At 38.2% G+C, this 22,084-nt stretch overlaps 1 protein-coding gene across 5 annotated transcripts; it reads left to right on the forward strand.

Annotated features, from left to right (window-relative positions):
• Positions 1 to 195: 195 nt before the first annotated feature.
• Positions 196 to 17,625, forward strand: uckl1b (uridine-cytidine kinase 1-like 1b). Of its 5 annotated transcripts, none has more exons than XM_044351229.1 (15): positions 196 to 303; positions 6,568 to 6,761; positions 7,470 to 7,576; positions 8,773 to 8,943; positions 9,244 to 9,315; positions 10,487 to 10,676; positions 10,890 to 10,951; positions 11,903 to 11,919; positions 13,990 to 14,088; positions 14,202 to 14,295; positions 14,793 to 14,855; positions 15,005 to 15,127; positions 15,464 to 15,571; positions 15,665 to 15,821; positions 15,912 to 17,625. In XM_044351229.1, the coding sequence occupies exons 1-15, from the start codon at positions 230 to 232 to the stop codon at positions 15,989 to 15,991; spliced, it is 1,611 nt and encodes a 536-aa protein (XP_044207164.1). In that variant the 5' UTR covers positions 196 to 229; the 3' UTR covers positions 15,992 to 17,625. The 5 variants fall into 5 exon arrangements, with proteins under 5 accessions (XP_044207164.1, XP_044207163.1, XP_044207166.1 ...); XM_044351228.1 differs by lacking the exon at positions 11,903 to 11,919 and adding an exon at positions 13,230 to 13,249; XM_044351231.1 differs by lacking the exon at positions 196 to 303 and adding an exon at positions 2,815 to 3,260.
• The last annotated feature ends 4,459 nt before the right edge of the window (positions 17,626 to 22,084 follow it).

A 22,084-nucleotide genomic window follows, 5' to 3' on the forward strand; every position in this document is an offset into this window, starting at 1 on the left:
CACCCATTGCCAGCTTTGGGGAAGGCCCTATATGAGTATAATACTGTACTGGACATGCTGTTGGCTGTAGATTGAAAAAAACGGAACAGCTGCATTCTGGGGCTTGAAGTCCATCTCGGAGCTCACGCTGGTGTAGCCATCCAATAGTGAAATACGATACGAACTACATGTCCCATGATGCCTCAGCGCAAACTGTACTGTCCAACACCTGATTGTCAACAGAGTAGCGATGTCTGCCGTTAGCAGGGAAGAAAGGCTCTCAAAGATGGAGAACGAAGAGAAAACTTCTTCTGTGTCTAACAGGTAAAAAACGGGTTGACTTTAGGGTTATATTTGAGAATCGTTGGAATCACATGAAGATTTTCTGGGTGACTTTTTTTTTTTTTTTTTTTTTTTTTTTACGTAACGTTAAGCATCTTTACGGAAACACGACCTGTCACATTGTGTGCCTTAATGGGTAGCTTTTAATATCTTGCATAAAAAAATATGTCGCTGTAAGGGAAGCCAGGAAGTGTAATAATTAGTTTATTGCACATATCATACTTTAGACTACTTTAGGTTAAGTCGCTTTGTCCACTCTCTCACTTGACTGTTAGCTAGAGTTATATTTTACACGAGGTGCCCTCCTAAAATAACTTCATTGTCATCTTTTAAAACCAGGAAGACACTACACTAAACGTTACTTGCTCAAAATAGGCTAACGTATTTTAACGTTTGACGGGTATAGCTATAGATAAAATAATATCCTGAATAAATATGAGAAAATGAAGAGAGATTTAGCAGAGGGGCGAAGCGTGGCAGGGTTTACACTATTGCTACTGCAGTATGAGTAAGCCCTCCGTTTAGGGGAAATTACAAGACCACAGAAAGGAAATTCATTGTTGGTGACTAATACCGTATCCGAATATGCATACAGATGTCTAATTTTCATACTGACCCAGTTTGTTAGCTCTCTGTAACCACCCACAGTTAAAACCAGCCTTCATCTCGGTACCTTGCTAAGCCACCAGAGGGTGTTACTGCATTGGTCTATCCACTGAGGGTTTGCTTCTATCAAAGAGCCACTATCACAAGCTTTTAAAGTTATACTCACATGGTCACATCCGACATAGTAAAGCCTTAATGACATTAATATAGCTGCTTCATTGCTTCAAAAAGTGAAAAAGAGGTACTTGGTAAAAATCAGTTAGGAGATGTGTGTAAACATACAGACTTGTAAGTATACTTTGATGTGAAATTGGCAGAAATTTGTGATCACATCGAATATGGAAAGCTCTGTCAGCAGGTGAATATAATGTGATCCAACACAAAAGCACCATAAACTATGCCCTCAAAAGTTTCCTCTCTAACATAAGGAAATTAATCAATTGCATGCATGTTTTCCAGTTATTTTGTCCACCCCATATATATATATATATCTTCTTATGTAACTCTGCTCTTGTTTCTAAAATAGATCAGCAATAAGCATTTGGAATTTGGGTCATGTCAAAATATTATATACCGTCATGGCCTCTCTGAAGTGTGACTTCCATTTTTCATTGAAGACATTCAGTTTCTTTAATGATTAAATTAAAAGTTTAAATTACTCTAGACTTTAGAGACAAATTGATCTGTCCCATATTATGTTTTTATGTTATATACAGTATATTATGTCGTTAATATTTATCTCACTGTACTTACAATATTGGTAAGTTTCACTTCATCTCCAGCCTATAACCCTTCTGTGCGTCTCTGTAGCTGTACAGAGACTGCTGAATGTTTGGCATAGCAACCAGTTCAGGATTCTTGTTGCGATATGGCTTTCTTGCGTTGCAGCTGTCTTCAGAGAGCAGTTTAAAGTAACACCGACAGTCCCAGAACTACCCTGAAGATGAGAGAAAAACACTGAATTCCCTTGTGTCTCTCCCTTGTGGTTTTCACGAGGAAGTAAACAGAAATGAGGTCTTGTCAAGTCCATACTCCAAATATTTGGGGATGCTTAAATGTTGGTTCAAATCATATTTAGTCACTTCTAAGAGCGGTGTGGTTCTTAAGCTGTGGCCTGCACAGTTCTTGGGTTTGTTTTTGCTGCGTCGGAAAACAATTAATCTGTCTCCTCTGATCTCTGAGAATAATGATTTGTTTGTCTGTACAAGTTGTGGTCAGGAGGAGTGTGTGTGTGTGTATTTGTTTGTGTGGTTATGTGTTGTACGTGTGCGTTGCTCAGGGCTGTTCCTCAGACTGTCAGCTGATAGAGCAGCAGAGGTAGTGTTGGGTTTCATCATGCTGTTTATACCGCACTCTTCATAGTGAGTGAAGTTAGGGAGGGGACAGCGCTGTGTGTGGGTGTGTGTGTGTGCTGGCTGTCATGCTGACGTCTCCAGACTCTGGTGTAAGGCACACAGAGACATGGTGAGTCCCTGCAGGGGAAAAGCACATCTCCTCCCCTCTGCCGTTCCCTTTTCCCTTCTCCCTTCTCCCTCCCACCATTTCTCCCTCTCTTCACCTCCCCAATGCAGCCTGAAGGATCTCTGTTTTGAATACAAACAACTGCATCAACATCAGAGGAGAATAACGACTGGCTGTTGGTCTGCTCCTGCTCTTGTCTTTTTCAGTTTTTCAGTTTCCTTCCAGTCTGTTTCTCAGCGTCTCTGTCGCTCTCTTCTGATTCTTATTTAACTCCGGCCACATATTGCGCAACTGACTGTCAAAGACAGATGACCCCAAGCTTGGCATGTGTGTGTTTATGTGTGTGTGTGTGCGCCAGGAGTGGGAAGGTCTGGCTCTAACCTGATGCTATTAATACCACCTAATGAACATAATCTGGAGGGTAGGTTATCCTCTTACATTTGTTGGCTGAGGGGAGGAGTGGAGAGCGAGTGAAAGAGGAGGGAAAAGCTTTGCTGTAGTTTCACACTGAGTGCACACTCTCTCTACCAAGCTGCATTGACTTCTCTCTCTCACCTTTTTGCTTCAGTGAATTGAAAGCTAAACAGATGTTTAAAGTTTCGTTTCTCATCCAAGCTGATCCCCCTATATATTTCCCAACCTCTCTCTCTCTCTCTCTCTGGATGTGTTGCACCAGAGGGAAGTGCTGTTAAGTGCTTTATTGTGCTTGAGTGAATATATAAATACCTGTTGGCAGTAATATAAGATTAAAACACAACTTGCGAAGTACCTACGTTGGAAGCCTCCTTTATATTTTCTCCAGTTATGAACTCTCTACCGGCTTACTCAGGAGCTAGAATATCTGGCTGTTGGACTTTAAGATCTGATGGCAGGTAAGTGCATTTTATGTATTTATACATTTTTTTTCTTTTTTTTCTTTTATACGATTAATTGTGTATTCTTGCACGACTGTCTTATGTAACGTTTTAGATACTGTCTTTAAAATGTGGATGAACAGGAGTGGCAACTCCAGTCTCTAGTGCTCTGGAATATAGCCTGAAGGTTTTTGTTGACATGCTTTGGGAAAGTTTGCATCTGTGACTCAGAAATACAAATTTAGTGTTAGTGACTGCAATGATATGACCTCTGTGCAGTTTCAGTGGGGTTGTATTGTGATAATATGACCATGTTACATTTTACAAAATGTTTTTCCAAATTAAGTTGTAAGCAAGTTGTAACTAAAACTTGAACAAGAGGTTTCGTCAGGTGTCACTAGAATGCAGTTTATTTAGATGAACATCAAAGATTCATTTTATTAATCCATGAAAACCATAGATAAAAAACAACATAAAACCATATTCCGTAATAAAACTGTTGAAAAATGTTTCAAAAAACCATCTGACATCTGACTAACCATGTGAAGAACAACATAAAATCAGACTAAGTTTAAAATAAATTGGTTGTTTTGGTTGTACTGTTATACTGCCTGTGGGATAAAAGATAGAGAATACTGTTAATGTGTGACCAGGACACAAAATTAGCAACAGCCACCAGCCAAATGCTGGTGAAATATGCAACTGGCTTGCAAATTTCCTTCACTCACCAGCCAAAGAAACAATGGTAGTCTGTTGAGTAACTGGTAAAATTTGAACATTCACTAGCCATTTGGCCGGTGGACAAAAAAGTTGATTTTGCACCCTGTGTGTGACAGGTGGTCTTATTTTAAACTTTATGTGATTTTTCAAACATTTAAATATATATCATCATATATTTGGAAAACATTCTTATTAATGCTGTTCTATTGATTATCACCCAGCCCTAACCCAAACTGAAATGCAAAGTTGCAGTCATGCTTCATAAATGTTAGTTTTAGGTATTTTGAGTTCATGTACAATATGTGTGAGCCATTATGCACTTGTGTTGTTTTTTTATAGTCGATCTTTGGATCGCTGGAAGCCAATAAGTCAACAAGTTTTTCTAAGAGAGAAACAACTTGTAGTGTAAGACATGACCCTGTGTCACATTTACTACTATTATTATCCTTAACCATTGCTGACCTTAGGGGTTAAGCACCACAAAGAGTCTTTTCACAGTCTGGTCTCAGGTACCCTGCACTGTGAACCCTTTTCTTTACACAGTGTTGCATTCTTATATCCATGTACTGTAATGTTTAGAGTACTGTGACTGTTGGTGTCGACAAGTGGATGATTCAGCATAGTCAACTAGGCTAATCTTTTATGGCACCCTGGTTTGTTTTTAACTGATAACCCAGCTGGAGTGTGCTATGCATGGTCTATGCGTTCTTTCAGTCCCAGCCTGCTCCCTGGTTTCATCCACATGCGGGTGACCCTGGTGCGATAAGATAAATTTTTACTTTCTGTCTTGCATGTTTGTTTCACCTCTGATCTCCTGATACTCTACCTGGGGAGGTGTATGGCCTATATAAAGATGTGAAAGCTGAGAGTTGACTGGATAACAGCAAAATAGACAGAAGGAATATCTACAACTGCTCATTGACACATCGTACTATCATAATGGCATCTGGGTTTTTACAGACCTCACTGGGTGAAGTGTTGATGTCTCGGATAATGCAGTAAGTGTTGCTATCACCCATTTTCAGGTTAGGCAACTGTCTTAAAGATACCTGTGTTTGTAATACAACCAAGGCAGCATTTGTTTTGGTGACACTCCTTAATGATATTCTTGTGCTACTTGTTATTATTATTGTGACATCAGTGAATTAAAAGTGATTGGTTACTGATGATTTCCAAGTTGTTTTTCTTCAAGCTATAATATTCTGTATAGATTATGCACCACAGATGCTTCCTCTGACTTTCTCAGACCAGATTCTTGTCAGAAGGCTGAAGCAACCTTTCCAGGGGAAGTTGGATTGTAGAGGGGTTACTCAGCAATGTGTTAGACCAGCTCTTTGTATCGTTGTTCTCTGCTCTGAATCTAAATTAGCCATAACCATTAACAGAATGTTAATGCTCATGCTTCTTCATTTTCCTCCAGTCAAGTCATAAAATTTAACTCTTCTTCTCTGGGTGGCACAATTAGAAACTTCATTGTCAGATACTGTTACAAATTAGGTTGAAAAGCAGTTACACAAGTTTGTTCTCACTGCTTTTTTGTTTTGAAATGCAAGACATTTGCGCTAAGTGTTACACAAGGTTCTTGTTTGTGGAAATGTGGTCATTAGTTGTTGTATTGTTATGGTGTCGAGCAGGAGATGTGAATGAGGGTTGTGTTTCATTTGAATAGTCTATACAAATTCACTCCAAGAGCCTCATACCTTTTGGCTTGTTGTCATTTGTTTATATGGACTTTTTTATCTTGTTATATAGTTATAACTTATCATTGATCTTAATCATTGTAACAGCCTCAGCATATTGCATGTACACATGATTCAGTTGCACAATTGATTGTCGGACTGTACTTGTGTAGCTGATTCAACATTTTTGCACAAAGTTAACATATAGTGTACTTTGGTACTGCAGTACAAGATTCACCTGGTGAAGGTATAAAAACTAAACATTAACCCAGCACAGTAGGTAACAGGATACTTGCTCAGTCTTGTTTACTGTCAGTTAACTGGGACACCTTTCTTTACAGTCAATTCTAGTAACACACCCAAACTGTCTTTGTGGTGGTGACACATTGTGTTGTAACAGGGAGGAGGTTTCATTTAATTAAAGGTTGTCCTTGATTGTTCTTTTTGTTGTGTTAGTGTCTTATTAATGTCTTATTATGTCTTATCATGTCTTATTGTTGTGTTAGTGTCTTATTAACATGACTGGTATGTTATTGTTGTGACTCATTGCCTGTTTTAATACCAGCTTCTTTCTTTTAAGCTTATATTGAAGGTTTTTCAAATGCAACTTGTGACACAAGGACACTAATAGGCAGGTGTTGTATCTTTTCCGTATGTAGTTTATCAAGTAAAATCAGAATCCCCACCACACTGTAACCCAAAGTTGTTTTATTATTGAACACTATATAAAACATAATTGTTTATAATGATGGTACCTGCAAAACATAGACAAGATTTCCTCCTTTTAAAGGTGTATAGGCTTGTATGCAAAACCAGCAAGTGTCCAGTTTAAAAAAACAAATACCAAAGGTCAAAAAAAGTTATAAATGTGTATTGCTTTACTAAACAGTGATGGTGTGCTCTGTTGTGTGTCTATTGCTTCACAGTGGAGGTGGTGAGGGATCACTGGACCGGCTCCTCCCCTCAGTAAGCACAGGCCTTTCACCCAGGAAAAGGACCACCAGCCAGTGTAAGTCCGAGCCTCCTCTCCTACGCACCTCCAAACGAACCATCTACACCGCTGGTCGCCCGCCCTGGTACAACGAACATGGAACACAGTCCAAAGAGGCCTTCGTCATCGGTAAGACACTTAAAAAAAGATGCACACCATGATGTTACAACACAAATGTTTTCTTTTCTTCTATATATTTGTTTTATTGAGAGTGCAATCTGCCATAAATAGCAATGTCATACATCAGAATATACACTTACAGTACAGTGCCGATACTTAGAGTACATCTTTTTAAGAGTAAGTTCTCAAATGTGAAGGACAAAAGCAGCCCTACACTGGATCAATATCTTATAAACTGAGTACTTACTAGTACACCTTTGAACTTACATGTCTCTGAGACAGGAATATTTATGTGTTGGAAATAAAATGAACTGATTTCCTGTGTAAGTAGATAAAAAGTGTCTTCTGCAGAAATCAGCAATCGCCATAATCATGACTAATGGGTATTGACAAGCTCATTCATTGTCATTATTGACATTTTAACTGAGTTAGAGGTGGCTCCCCTTTGCTGCCGAGTTATTGGACAAGAAAATGTGTTTCGCACAAGAGAAACGGAAAAAATTCCTTCACCTGTTAATGGGGTTGTTTACGTTGAACGAAACCATGGTCTCTGTTTCTGCCTGCCTGTCTATATGCAAATGATAGCCTAAAGCACCCTCAACATGCACTTAACAGGGTGTTATGTCATGCTGGCACTTCCCACCATGCAAAGGTATGTTGCTATTAAACATGTTTGCGAAATACACTGAATGTCTTTATGTCAATATACTGTCACAGGTCTGTGTGGTGGCAGTGCTTCAGGAAAGACGACCGTGGCCAGGAAAATCATTGAAGCTCTAGATGTTCCATGGGTTGTACTACTCTCAATGGACTCCTTTTACAAGGTGTGCATTCTCCTGCAGCTGCAGACCTGTTCATATGAATTGTAATTAGGGGTTATGATACAGGAATCCTCTCATTTGATATATATCATATGATTTTGACATATTTGTGCATTCTAGAGATTAAAATCTTGGCATGAAGTCCAAGAAATCACTTGTTCCTTTTATCATTATTTCATCTCTGTCTTGTGTGGCTGCCAACCCTCCAGTGGCCTGAGGTGAGGATAGCAAAGAGTGACACTTGAGTGCAGAGGACAAAGTGAAAGAGAAAAAAGTAGGATTCCCTTTGGATCCCAGAGGGAAAATGAGCATAAGAGGGGTGACTGGAGAGAAAGGAGACAGACAGGATAAAATATTACAAGGCAGATGAGTTAAAAGAGAAACACAGTGCTTAGTGTATTGGGGAGAGAAAGAGTGGTTGAGAGCAATCAAGCAAGAGCCATCATTCCTGCCCCTCCATACCACCACCCACTCTCTGGTTATGTAATCCTGTCACAATCTGACAGCAGCGGTTCAGACTGAGCAGAGTAGGAGGGATTTACCAGTGACCAGTGGCACTGTAGCCCCCAGCAAGTGCCAGTTTGCACACTGCATTGCCAGAGGTCGGCATCCGAAACACTTGCTGTGGAATTTATCTGTTTTGAAATTCATATCTCCTGTTCTTCTGTTGGGAAGAGGTCAAGTAGGGTTGCCTCGTGTTTGCTCACAGCCGCCAGCGAACCTGTAACATCAGTTTATCATATTAAGAGGGTAATCTGTTCACTTGAGAAGGGGGTGTTGCTGCTCTGAAACGGCCAAATACCAGGTCTGGGGTTTTAATGCTCAACCACCCTAAGGGCACACACACACACATACCACCTGGTACAGACGTCACAGTGGCGCATGATGTTCTCCTAAATTTAGGTCTACTAACTTCAACTGCTCTTGAACAGTGATCTGTGTGCAAGTGTTTCTGCACAAGATTTGAGCATGTATACTTCTTATATTAGAATTCATTTCTGCGATATTGTTTCACCACTTTTTGTCCTTGATATGCCAATGTTAATATGTGAGTCTAAGCAAAAACCAGAGACCGAGAGACAGCGGAAGCACTTTTCAGTATTTCGCTCAGGAAGTCTGTTTGTATTGTGCTTGGAAAGCATTATTGTTTTGGCAAGGTTACTGTAAAGTCATTCCACTGATGAGATTGTTGTCCTCAGGTCCTGTCCTCAGAAGAGCAGACCCTGGCTGCCAGTAACGACTACAACTTTGACCACCCTGACGCCTTTGACTTTGATTTGCTGACACACACCCTGCGCAAACTCAAACAGGGCAAGAGTGTAAAAATCCCTGTGTATGATTTCACAACTCATGGGAGACAGAAGGAGTGGGTAAGGTTGAATGCACACGTCCAAACACGAGGCAACGCCTTTTGTAAATTAAGTAGCATGTCCGAATTACTGCATATAATCTCAGTTTCTCGATTACCTAAGAGGGATTTAATGCTCCTCGCTTAGAGTCACATTGCAAATCTGCTACTCCAGATGGTCACTGACAAACCATTATTGTGATTTGTCCCATGATCATGAGGATTGTTGCAATATATTTAGGAGTATACTGTCTGTATATCATGCACTGTGTTTTGTCTGTATATTGTACTGTAATACTACATGCACGTGTATCCACCACAGAAAACGGTGTATGGAGCCAGTGTTATCATCTTCGAGGGAATCATGGCCTTTGCAGATAAAATGCTCTTGCAGGTAGGGCAGGTTTATATCCTCTAACATATTCAGCTGGTCACTGGAAGGTGCCGGCGTCAGATGTATTTTTATCTGTGCATATGGCCAAACATGTTTTTCTGTGCATAAGTGGAGCGTGACTTTTTCACTGACACCAACCAGTATTGTCTATGCAAAAAAAGCTGAGCAAGTGATTTAAATGTAAACAATTTAAAATACAGGATTGACACAGTATTAGCTCATCACAGATATATCAGTATCGGCGTATATGTTGGCTGGTCCACTAAGTGCCAAGAAATTGCAATGCCAACCATATGTTTGAAGTGCTTCAGAAATAATGTCTACATCACAGTTTGTCCACCAGAGAGCGCTGACACGTTTATTTTTCAACTGTAAAATGTGACTCGTTTATTGGATCTTTGTCAAAAATGTTTGTCGGCTTCTTGTTGGAACCTGTTGCTTCCAATTACATCCGAATTGATTGACAGGTATTTTAATACGCACACTAATGCAACTAGGTTAATGTTGTCAGGTGCTCTTTAAGTTTGTTTATATTAGAGTAATTATAAGCATCGGAGAAAAACAGGCCAGTTGAGTTGAAATACACAAAATGCTACAAATCTAACTGTTCGATAACATAATATACATTTGAATGTGAATGTAGCTGCAATTTATATAATTACAAAAACACATTGGCTTTTTAATCTTGCTTTCTGGACATAATTAGGCAAAACACATACCTGCTTTAACGAGCTGCTGTTTGTCAAAAATAAACAGAATAAATTATTAATATTAAGAGTCACCAGCTCCAGTATGGTAATTTATTTTAAAAGAAAACAGTGTTTCAGCAGCTACATTGCCCTTGTCTGTGTTAATATTTGCATTTATCCATATTAAAATAATTTCAAGACATGTTTTTTTCTGAGAATTTCTTGTCAAGAAAAATTAAATATCAATTGAATTCAACTTTCAAGCAAATGTCTTTACACATGTGGTTTGCAGTACTATTTCATGATACAACTAAAATTGTCTGCTGCTCGAGTTTGACCTTAAACACCAAGAAGAAGCTAAAAATAGAATCAAGAAGGTATATTCAGCTTGCTGTTTTTCTGATCTCTTCTTTCTGTGAGTGTATGTTATAAGATGTATGCTCAGCTAAACATTTTCTCTGTGTTTCATGTTTTCATTTCAGTTGCTGGATATGAAGATTTTCGTGGAAACAGACTCTGACATCCGGCTGGTGCGGCGGCTGAGGAGGGACATTACAGAAAGGGGTCGAGACATCGAGGGTGTCATCAAACAGTACAACAAGTTTGTCAAGCCGGCCTTTGAGCAATACATTGAACCCACCATGAGACTGGCTGATATTGTGGTGCCACGTGGTGCGTCCATACACACATACAGTATATTTACATAGCTACTGCTATGACACTAGCAATATAAGAAAAGGAATAACCTCTTTAAGTTCTGTGTATTTGAAATTTAGTTAAAATTTCTTACATGTCACTGCTGTTAAATTAATTAAGTCACTGTATGTTTTCAATGCCCGTGATTTCAGTTTAACACCATGTCTCTTTTGTTTTTCCTCCTGTCAGGTGGTGGTAACATGGTGGCCATCGATTTGATTGTACAGCATGTCCACAGTCAGCTGGAGGAGGTACATACACACACACACACACCACTCTCACACACAGAAAATGTGTAATGCTGGTTTAATATGTGTGGATATTGTATAAGCAGAGCATTGTGGCTCTTCATCCTTGCTGGTGATATTTTGTATTTGTTTGGTTTTTTTTTTGACTCAGTGCAGCTTACTGTTAGAACTGAAAGGTTATTTGTTGTACTGTAAGGATGATCAGCACTTGTCATTATTGGACAGTAATTACAAGCTTCAACAGTCCCTCTAGTGGATAGAAAACGCACTGCACAGACCTCAGGGGAGAACGAATGTGCATGATGGCTGGGAATGGAAAAATCAGATAGAGAGAGATTATTTAACTAAATTCTGTGATAACAATTGTTAATTGTGGTTATTTATGTTACTCTCAAGAAATTAAATAATTGCAATTTGGTCCAGAAGTTTTTTTTTTTTGGTAATATTAGGTGATGTTACACAAAGTAACAACAACTATTAAGTATTTATATATATATTTAAGTCTATATGTGTTTTCAGGTGAATTGACGTTATCATCATAATGTATTATTGTGGAACCATTAAATACTCCTACACAATGATGTGCTATAAATTGTGCAACCCAAATAGAAATCCTGTTTCCATGGTTCAGGTTCATAGTGCTAATTCATGGCTTGACAAACACTGTCTAACACATCCGAGACGTTTCATAATTACTCTATAGATACTGATATAGATATAGACACTGTGCTGTATTTTTAACTTTTGGATTTGTTGTTCAACATGCACTAATTGTCACCAAAGGCACATTTTTGCACGTATGGAACTGTTAGTGAAAGAGTTTGCTTTAGTTCCTTCCCTCAATACACGCACACACACAGTAACACAGTAACACACAAGATGCTGATGAACTGCTCTCTCACTCTCCCCCCCCCCCCCCATCCCTCTCATCCCAAACCCCTCCATGGCTCACAGCGAGAGCTCAGCGTCAGGTAGAGTGGCCTTTATCCTGTCTATCATTCTCTCCTCACCATCTGCCCTGTTCCCCAACCGCTCCGGCTTCTTACTGTCAGGGAGAGAAAAACAAGGCCGCAAAACCAACCTCTACCTTCCACTGATCTGCTGGCTGCCATGAGACATCACCAGGCGGCAGCCTTGTATCTGTAGATCAAATATGACTAATTAGTGATCAGTTATAAAACTCTGGTATAAAATTGTGCCAAAACATGATCCACACCGTCATGGAATAAATATGGAAAATACATGAAAGCTGCTGTCGACAAAGTCAAGTTTAGATCAAAAGTTTGGAAGTGGTGCGGTGCAGCCAGCATTTAATGTAAAGATGTTGGTTTTCCCTCTCTCTGCCTTTTAGAGAAATGACAACTCACACTCTTCCTGCCTTCTGTGTCTAAAAATACACCTATGAGTCAAGTCACTGACCCCTCCTTTCGGCGGCAACAAGAATAAGAGAGAGAGTGACTATAACAGAAAGCGAGAGAGAGGAAGCTCTCTCTACAGCTATTGTTGACTATCACATACCTCCGCCACAGAGAAAGTTTCCAATACCCTACTACAAAGCGCTGAGTTTTTCCATTGAATGTCGGCCACAGTATCTAAGAGAGAGAGAGAGAGGAAGTGAGCTTGGTGTCTGTCTTTAGACACAGGATGTGCTGGGGCCTGTGAGCTGAAATACCATCTTTGACTGTTCTACATGGTGAAAAAGTGACAGCCGCACGATAGCTTGTGCATCACCCACGCATACAAACAATAGATGCACGTGTATAGATATCACAATTTGATCCAAAACTGATTGTTCTCTCTTTTAGCCTTGCGTCAGTAAAAATCTTTATGAGACGTGGCCCTATACTTTATTTCCAAGATTCAAGATGTTTATTGTCACTCCGGTTATACATGGATAATTATATACCATTATATAAAAAGATATATAAAATATAATAACAAAATATAAAAAAGCAATAAAAATATGAATATATATTATATTTTCATTTCATTCATCTCATTTCTTCGAAGTATCATTATACATACAACAAGTTATAACCAAAACATGACTTTAAATGGTAGTTCACATGTGGTAAACGTACTTCCGAGACGTTTGACATTTTCGAGCCTCAGCTGTCACACTTTTCGCTGTGTGTGATAATCTCTTCATCCCTTCATCCACCTGATGTTGTGTCTCTTCTCATTTTTTTCCTCCTCTTATCTGTTGTTCCTCGTCTTTTTTTTTTTTGTGTCCTCTGTGTTGTGATTGTTGTGTTTCGTCGAAAAAAAACTCTCCCCGTAGAGGAAACTTCGCTGGGATATGTGAGCAGATTTGCTATGATTTCTCTTTTCTTTGCATCTGGCTAGTGTGTATCTCAGTGGCATTGTTGGTACTGGACATGTTTAGACTCATACACTGCGATGCCAGTCAACATGACTGCATCAATGAGTATTTGTAACAGTGTGTCTGTTCCTCAGGTTAGAGCCCAGGTCAGACCTAGGCTAACAAAATATACAAACCTTGTGTGGAATTATTACAGGTAGTAGAGACATGGAAAATAACAAGGATGCATCTTATTTACAGTCAAATTTTCCTTTATTTCAAACAAGTTTTTAAATTAATCAGTTTTAATTCTTGAACTGTTTTTTTTCCATTATCACGGTCTCTGTGCTGTAATTTTCCACTAAAATTCTCAACACTCGCACTGTTTGCTTTGCAATTTTTTGTGTGTCTGCTTTTTCCCCAAACAATCCTATTATAGTGGTTACAAACTATCAATATCAACTTTGCTTTAATTACCACTGAAATTTATTTGTGACTTTTTGCATGTACTTACAAGTCTTTTTTTTTTTTTTTTTTTTGCGTGTGTGTTTGCGTGTTTGAACGTGCATACAGTACGTGTGTACACGCTTGTGTGTGATCTTGCACATTCTGTACACGTACAGAAAAGTGTCAAATGCATTTATGTTCATGTGTATTGTATTTATGTCTCTGTCCATCTTCCCCCTTTCCTCTCACCCCTGCACCACCCTCGCTCTACTATTTGTTGCTGTGGTTACAGGGCAGCCCTGGCTTCTGCACACCAGGCCCAACCCCTCCCCCAGACTCTCAGTGTGCTAGAGAGCACACCCCAGGTCAGGGGCATGCACACTATCATCAGGTAAAAATAAGAAACAGGATGTGTTACATTAACAACTGCATCTGTTCCATTAAAAACATCAGCTAAATGTTGTATAAATGTTGTATCTTTCTTTTACTTGTCAACACTTTTAGAAACAAGGAAACCAGCCGTGATGAGTTCATCTTCTACTCCAAGAGATTGATGCGATTGTTGATCGAGCGAGCACTCTCCTTCCTCCCCTCACAGGTGCCAAAGACTGAGATATTCTGTTAATTAATTCATAGCATGAAGGTTCTGTAATCCGTTTTATTAAGTAGGACACTGACTGAATCATTACATACCTGGGCGTAGATGGAGACATGTGTAGGAGAATGAAAGTGTGAGATAACCAATGGATAGACAGACAGTAAGAGAGAGATACAATATGCAGCCTTGAAATGGAGAAAGAATATTAACAGCTGAGTATTAAAAGAAAAAGGTTTGCATTTGCTAAAAAAAGAATCAGATATACACAGAGTGGCCTGCAGCACAAGTATGGAAACTTATCAAGTCACCACAATGGAAAGTTTTCATACCTTAAAAAGATACATGTTTGCTTTTCACAAACACACGCACACATCAAACAAGGAGTGACACAATCTGCTTCATCGGAAATAAACCATAGCTGGTCACAAACTATTTCTCTGACTTGTGTAGTACAGCACTGTGCTCACACTCTTATGATTTTTTTAATATTATCTCAGGTCCACATAGTCCAGACCCCCCAGGGAGAGGATTATGAAGGCAGGACTTTCCACGGGAAGAGGGTGAGTGAACTCCATTTACTTCCTGCCGTCTTCTCTGACAACTTTTTTTTTTTTATTTTAAAGACCATTCAGAGGAGTTTTGTCTCTATCCAAACTGATGCAATTAACCTCTGTTTAATTTTTTTTTGCTTCTTTTTGTTTTTCTACAGATCACAGGCGTGTCCATCTTACGAGCCGGGGAGACCATGGAGCCGGCTCTGAGGGCCGTCTGCAAAGACGTCCGCATCGGCAAGATCCTTATCCAGACCAATCAGGACACAGGAGAACCAGAGGTGCAGATTTAAATTAATGGCATATGGGTTATAGTACTTCAAAACTGTAGCACATTCTTGCGTTTAACTGTGTAAAACATTTTCCTGTCTCTGTCCTACATACGCCTGCAACGTCCCAAATATAGCAGCTATCACTTTTTTTTAAAATAGTATGTGTTTAGTTACACTTTATTAATATCTCACACTGTGTTGTTTAACTACATGTCCTTTCAAGGAAATGCTGGGGTTGGGGGATTTCTGCATAATGCCACCTACAAAAAAGCCACAGGATATAGGTACTGGTCATGTATGTTATATTTTGGTATTAACCCACATCCTTTTTCTAAACATTTTCAGCTTCATTACCTGCGTCTACCGAAAGACATTAGTGAAGATCATGTGATTCTTATGGACTGTACTGTGTCCACTGGAGCTGCCGCCATGATGGCTGTACGAGTCCTACTGGTGGGTGCACCAGTTTGTTCGTCTTGCATGAAATGAATTGCATTGTCCACATGTAGCTTTTTTTTTTTTTCATGGGTATGTTTTCTCTTTCAGGACCATGATGTACAGGAGGACAAAATCCTGCTGGTGTCTTTGCTAATGGCTGAAATGGGAGTTCATTCAGTGGCCTACGCGTTCCCACAGGTCAAGATCATCACCACAGCTGTCGACAAGAAGGTCAATGATCTTTTCCACATCATACCTGGCATCGGTGAGTAAAGCTTAGAAAACAATATGAAAGTGTGTAAGACATTTAGATTGTTTGATTTAACTGATGTTTGGGGTTTTTTTGTCCTTGTAGGAAACTTTGGGGATCGATACTTTGGAACAGATGCACCCCCTGACTGGAGTGACGAAGACACAGATGAGCCTAGTTACTGATCCAGTTATTGGCAGTGCACTAACTTATTGGGTGATTCAGGGCTGTGCCCCTCGGAGGACAATGTGAGGACATGCTCTAAGCCTCTGTCGGGCTGTAATGTACATCTCTCAGGGGCCAAACAAGGTGCCCTGAAAAATAAACTGCAAACAGGACAAAACATTGCTTATGTACAGTCCCCCTGTTGAAACGTTTAAATTATATTATTTTATCTTTTATGTACATGCTGTTGTGGAAAGTTGTGATATGAAGTTTAAAATATTTTTATATGTACAGAATGTTATTAAGTCCAAATATTTTATTTTGGTGTTTAGATTGTGACAATCTCTGTGTTGAAATTTGCAAACATGTTATTTTAAGAAGATATATAGATATATAGATATATATATATATATATATAGCCTTAAGCCGTGTACTGTGGACGACACAACTGAATGTGAATATGAACGTGCCGTAAAGGAGGAAAAAAAAGCTTTTAAGGTTATTTTCTACCCCACAACTTTCACAAAAGTTAAATTGGAACAAGAACTTGTTGTTACTCAACTTCCATCGCCATGAGCACTTTCTGAAGGACCATTCAATCGGAAAATGTGTAGGTGTATGTCTTTTTTTTTTTTTTTTTTTTTTTTTTTTTTTTTTTAGCTGTCTGGTTCACCCTTTTCCTTCTCTGTGGATGCTGACCTAACCCGTTGAAAAGGGTATTGAAAACTGTATTTCATTGTACCACTAAAAGTGTGCACTTGTGGTGTATATTTATGCAGCATGTCCCTCATTTACATGTTTTTACTATGGATAGACCTGACCAGTCAGCAGGCAAGTCATACATATTTTTGCAGCTATGAAAATGGGTCATCAGATTCACACAAACACAGATGAAGTGTTTATTTCAGTCTTACACGTCCTGTTTTTCACCTCTGTTTTTCATGCAGTAGACAGGATTGTTTGTTAAAGAAAAGTGGGTACATACAGCATGAATTGATTAACATATGAACATCTACATTTGAAAAACTGGAGTCTTCACAAATTCCTTTTAGTGCCTGATCTTTTTACTTGGTGTTTGTATTGAATGAAATGAATTTAATCAGCTGTTTAAATACGGTGCCTAATTAATATCGCCTTGTACTTTGAAGAAAGACTGTTTGCTAGACATGGGGTTGCCCTCCACAGTGTTTATCCATATGGTTATTTGAGCTAATGCAATGAGACATCAGAAGGAGAGGAGTGCTGCAAGTTCATTTTGATATCATTAAATACTGACTGTGGTATTGAGTTACAGTAAAAATCATTTTCCACTAGTTCACAATTAATTATCATACAGTATTTACATTTCTTAGAAGTTCAACATCCCTCATTTGCTTTATTACCTAAAGGTACATTACGAGGAAGAAAAAAATGATGCCTTGAAAATTGAACTCTGTACATCCATGTTGACAGTGGCTGCAGATACTGTGATTGCTGTTGGCTCGACCTTCCTATTTAGTCACCTGCTAAACTGAACAGCATGTGCTTGCTGCTGAATGTAACTGTTAGCAAGTCACATTACAGTCTGTACAGAAAATCCACTGTTTTATGTTTACCATTTCTGCTGCATGTGTTTTTTATATATATTTAATAAAAGTGCAATAGAGCCTTTAAATTGCTCCTAGCGCATTATTTCATTTCTGTTAAGTACAACTTGGATTATATAGTGTTCACCACACAGATATTATATCTTAGCTAAAGTTCAAGTCATCTCTTAAGTGATTATCTGAAGTGATATATTTAAAAAAAAACATCTTAAAGCACATCAAGTAAACCTCATCATGTTAAAAAACCCACATATTTTTCTCAAATATTTCAAGACAAAAGCAGACATTACTTAGACTTTGAATATGAACAGGAAGGATATTGTGGTTGTCCTCTTCTCATGGAAAGTAACCTTGATATCTTCCATCACTTTCCATAATTATCGCTGACAGCTGTCAAGATGTCAGCAACGGTAAAATATGACTGACACACATTTGATGAGGCTGATGGACAATTACAAACCAGCAGCCTATTAGACAGATATTGACCCACGAGAGCGGCATTTTCTGATGGAGGGGGTGTGAGGAGGACAGTCAAAAGACGCGAGAGAGCTAAGAATATCAGAAAGCTCATCAGCAAGACTTTTTTTTTTTATTTCCACTTACTGCTCTAGTTTATCGAGAGTTAACTCTGCGTATGTCAAAGATATGAAAGCTTTTAATTATCTGCAAAAATGTTAGTTGACTGAGTTTTGTGTAAAAAAAAAAAAAAAAATCCCTACACATATACACACACACACATACACATACAAATTCTATATTTCTGTACATGCTGACATTTACCTAAATAAGAGTTTTTAAATTCAGTTCAGATGTGTTTTTGTTTTTTAACGACAAAATGCATGAAAACATCATATTGGTCCTTTGAATGAAGATGTCAGTGGAAAGTTTACCACCAGCACTGACAAACAGGAAGGTGCTGTGTGTGTATGTGTGTGTGTATGTGTGAGAGAGTTGCATCCCCATTGGTAGTGTAGAGCATGATGAGGTCACAGCTTGGTAAAGACAGCAGGAGTGGCCATTATAACTCAGCAACCTGTGTTTCTTTTTCATCCTCATGTCACATTTGCTCCAGGCTGCTCTGCTGTCTTCCTGTCTGCCGTTTTTTAGTCTTGACTTTATGTGATGAAGATTTCTTGAGATTGTGTTTTTGTTTTTTTTTTTGTTTTTTTCTCTCTCTCCACTGTCTTCTTCATCTGGGTCTTGAGGAGTCAGAGGGTCTGCCATGTGGGTAAGAAGTATGCAGAAAAGACTTTGAAAGCTCTTAGAGACTTCACAAACTTGCCACAGTCCTCCATTATTGTAATGATTGTTGAAAGATGAAAGGGAGGAAATGCTGGAAAGTAACTATGTATTCATGGTTGTTATTTGTTTGGTTAATGTACTATATGGCAGTGAGTGTGTCTGGATTGTAAATGTGAAGTGATGGCATGAGTAGGCCAACACAGAACAGTGGCTTAATGCAGATAGTTCAGGATGAATTATTCAGACGGTGAAGTATTTCTGAATCATGTGAAGAGGTTTTTGGATTAGTCTGTTGAAGAGGGTAAAGTATTTTCTTTCCCTTCCTCTCCCTCCCTCTCCTTTCACTCTCTCTTTGTGCGTGTGCTCCTCTACTCTCCATCTACATTTATCATGAGTGTAAAAATTCTAAGATACTGGACTGCCCTCATAAAGTCAAGCCAGTGTGATTTAGATGTTTTTAATATGAGATGCAGCTTGTGCATTAGGCTTCGTTGGCTGAGTGTTTAATTGCTCTCTGAGTGGTTTCAGTGCAGGTTAGCTAACAACAGAGAGCCAGATGTGGTGTTAACCTTCTCACTGTATATTGTGCTCAGAGTTTTCTGAATGAGGAAAATTTATACAACTATGAGCCAGATATGTTTAAATGCACTAATTGTGGCTGTTGGTTGGTGATTAAAACCTCCATTTTATTGCAAGGAGGTGTAATATTTTCATTTCATCATTGTGCACAGCTTCTGTATCTTTTCTCTGTTAAAAACATACAAAACTATTCAGTGTTTTTTACATTAGGAAGTGAAATTATATTACCAAGATGAACAAAATGGCAGTTTAATCAATTAAGAAAAATAAAATTTCTAAGTTTTTTTCTCCTTGGTTATTTTTGGCGCCAAAATCTTAACGTGACCATGCATACAGCACAAAATCTAAATTACTTTATATTAGAGATGTTGTGTTATTTTAATTTCTACTTTTATTTAATTAAGGTACAACATAGCAACAACAAATTAGTTCCTTTTGGTCACAAAAACCCAAAAACTTACAATAAAGCTAATTCCAGCAGACACTGTAATTACATCAAGGGCCATAAATTACAAACATTACGTGCTTCTGAAGATGGTAATTAGAAACATTGATGGACCAACAGAATTGTGTTTTTACAGTGTCTCTTTTCCATATTTTCATGAAGTGGATTTTGGTGTATGTGAAAATTTGCATTACGCAGAGGACAATAACGTCCACCATTGTATTAGCGAGAAGGTGCGCAATCGCAGGTGTGTAAACACATCTGGACCAGAATCATCCTCTGATGTATGTATTTTCCATCTTATTTATATACAAGTAAGTTTATTTTTGTGTGGTCACTGCGTACCGATGCTCACGGAGTGGCCTGAACTGGACACCCAGTCCTGTTTTAACTCTTGAGTGGTTCTTTCTAGGACTGTCCAACCTGAGAATGGTGATTTCAGGCTCAATCTCAGGTTCGTCAGCCCATGAAATGCTAACTCCCCCTCAGCAGAGTATGAGAAGAAACCCCCAAAACCTGCCTGGACTGTGGTGGAATATGTTTTCATATTCAAACAGGAAGGTTTTGAATTATCTGCTGACTAGACAGACAACTAGTACCCTTTTTTGTTTGTTTTTTTAGGATTTTATCAATTTTGTGTTTCATGAATGTGAAATAATTCATTACAATTTCATTTTATGGCTGCAATTATTATAACTAGCTTTTATTTTGGTCAAAATATATATTTATGGTTCCTCTCTAATTATATCGAATCAGGTTAAATACTTAATGTCAGCACAATGGAGAAAAATACTTATTCCACATTACAGCTTGTGTTGTTCAAAATAAATAACCCTCGACAGGGTATTTTGCCTTCACACAGAACGCTGCTGTTATAATGTTGAGATAAAACATTCAGAGAGCAACAATTTCCTCCAATATTACTCTGCTTATTAACCAGTAGAGGGAGCAATGTACACAAGAACCGGAGAGCAGAGGCCATTGCTTCTTGTGGAAATTATTTTTTATCAGTTAGATTTTAATCCCAAAAGAAAATCTCTAAATCATCCATCTAGTATTATTGTTAAGTGTTTTCATTTTTTTTAAATGATAGAAAATGTATTTTTTGACAGTCGCCTTACATTCTGCTTTCGCGTTGTAACAACTGTCATGTGGCACACACCTGCCACAGCTAAAGTTTGATATTATTTTATAACAAATAGAAGACAAAGAACTGTTTTCTTCAGTAATGTACTGATCCATGCTAAGAATGTGGTTTGGTACAAAGCGGCATAAATTCTGCTGTTCTCATTTGACATCTGTAGAATCTATAACGACTGCTGATTTCAGTTCATAATTATATTATTTCAGAATAGAAAAGATGACATAATTACATTACTGACATTTTAAAGGTGCAGGATAAGAAAGTATATTCATATACTTATATGATAAATTAAGTATATTCATACTTTCATACTGTATATGGGCGGCGTATACAAGTGTAATTTTATACTCATTTACTTTATCACCAACAATTAGGACAAACATCTGAGGAACTTTTTAAATAAATTACAATATTACTATTTTATATGTGCACCAACTTTATATTTGATTATATGTTTGTGTGTGTGTAACAGGAATAATTTTCGCTGCATCTATCATCTGCTTAAATGGATTAAGAGTCAAACATAAAATCAGAGTTTGCAACCAGGTAATTACGTTTTTTACTCCTTTATTTACTTTATATGCTTTTACTGATTGTAACACAAATGTAATTCAATTTGATTTACTGAATCACAGATAGAATATAAATTAGCAGTAAGGGTATAAAAACAGTGACATATATTACTTTCATGAAAATACAACACTACAAATGAAGTAAAATCCATAATTATCATTTCATATAGATAGACTCAGGGGAAAAAAATATTGAAAAGGTATATCTTAATCCTTTTCTTAAAGCAATCCATGGATCAGAAGCATTGCAGCCTTTGCAGCATCTCATCTTGTACAAATGTAGCACTTTAGTTTCCTTTTCTTTTCTGAAACAAACTTCTAGACGGTTCTGGTTGCTGAGCTTGTCAGCTTTGTTACATCTCGTCGTTTTTGTCTCCTTGCTTTCTGAACTGTTTAATAAATCCAAAAATTCCATCAAAATATTTTTTTTCTTTTAACAAGAAATTCCATAAACCATAGAGTTTGCGTGCATTCAGCTGCAGGATGGATGTTTTTTTTTAAATCTGCGTTTCTGGAGTGAGTTCTGTACAGCGGCATGTTCATAT

The sequence above is a fragment of the Thunnus albacares genome, chromosome 5 (genome assembly GCF_914725855.1).
Source record: "Thunnus albacares chromosome 5, fThuAlb1.1, whole genome shotgun sequence".
NCBI classification, from domain to species: Eukaryota; Metazoa; Chordata; class Actinopteri; order Scombriformes; family Scombridae; genus Thunnus; species Thunnus albacares.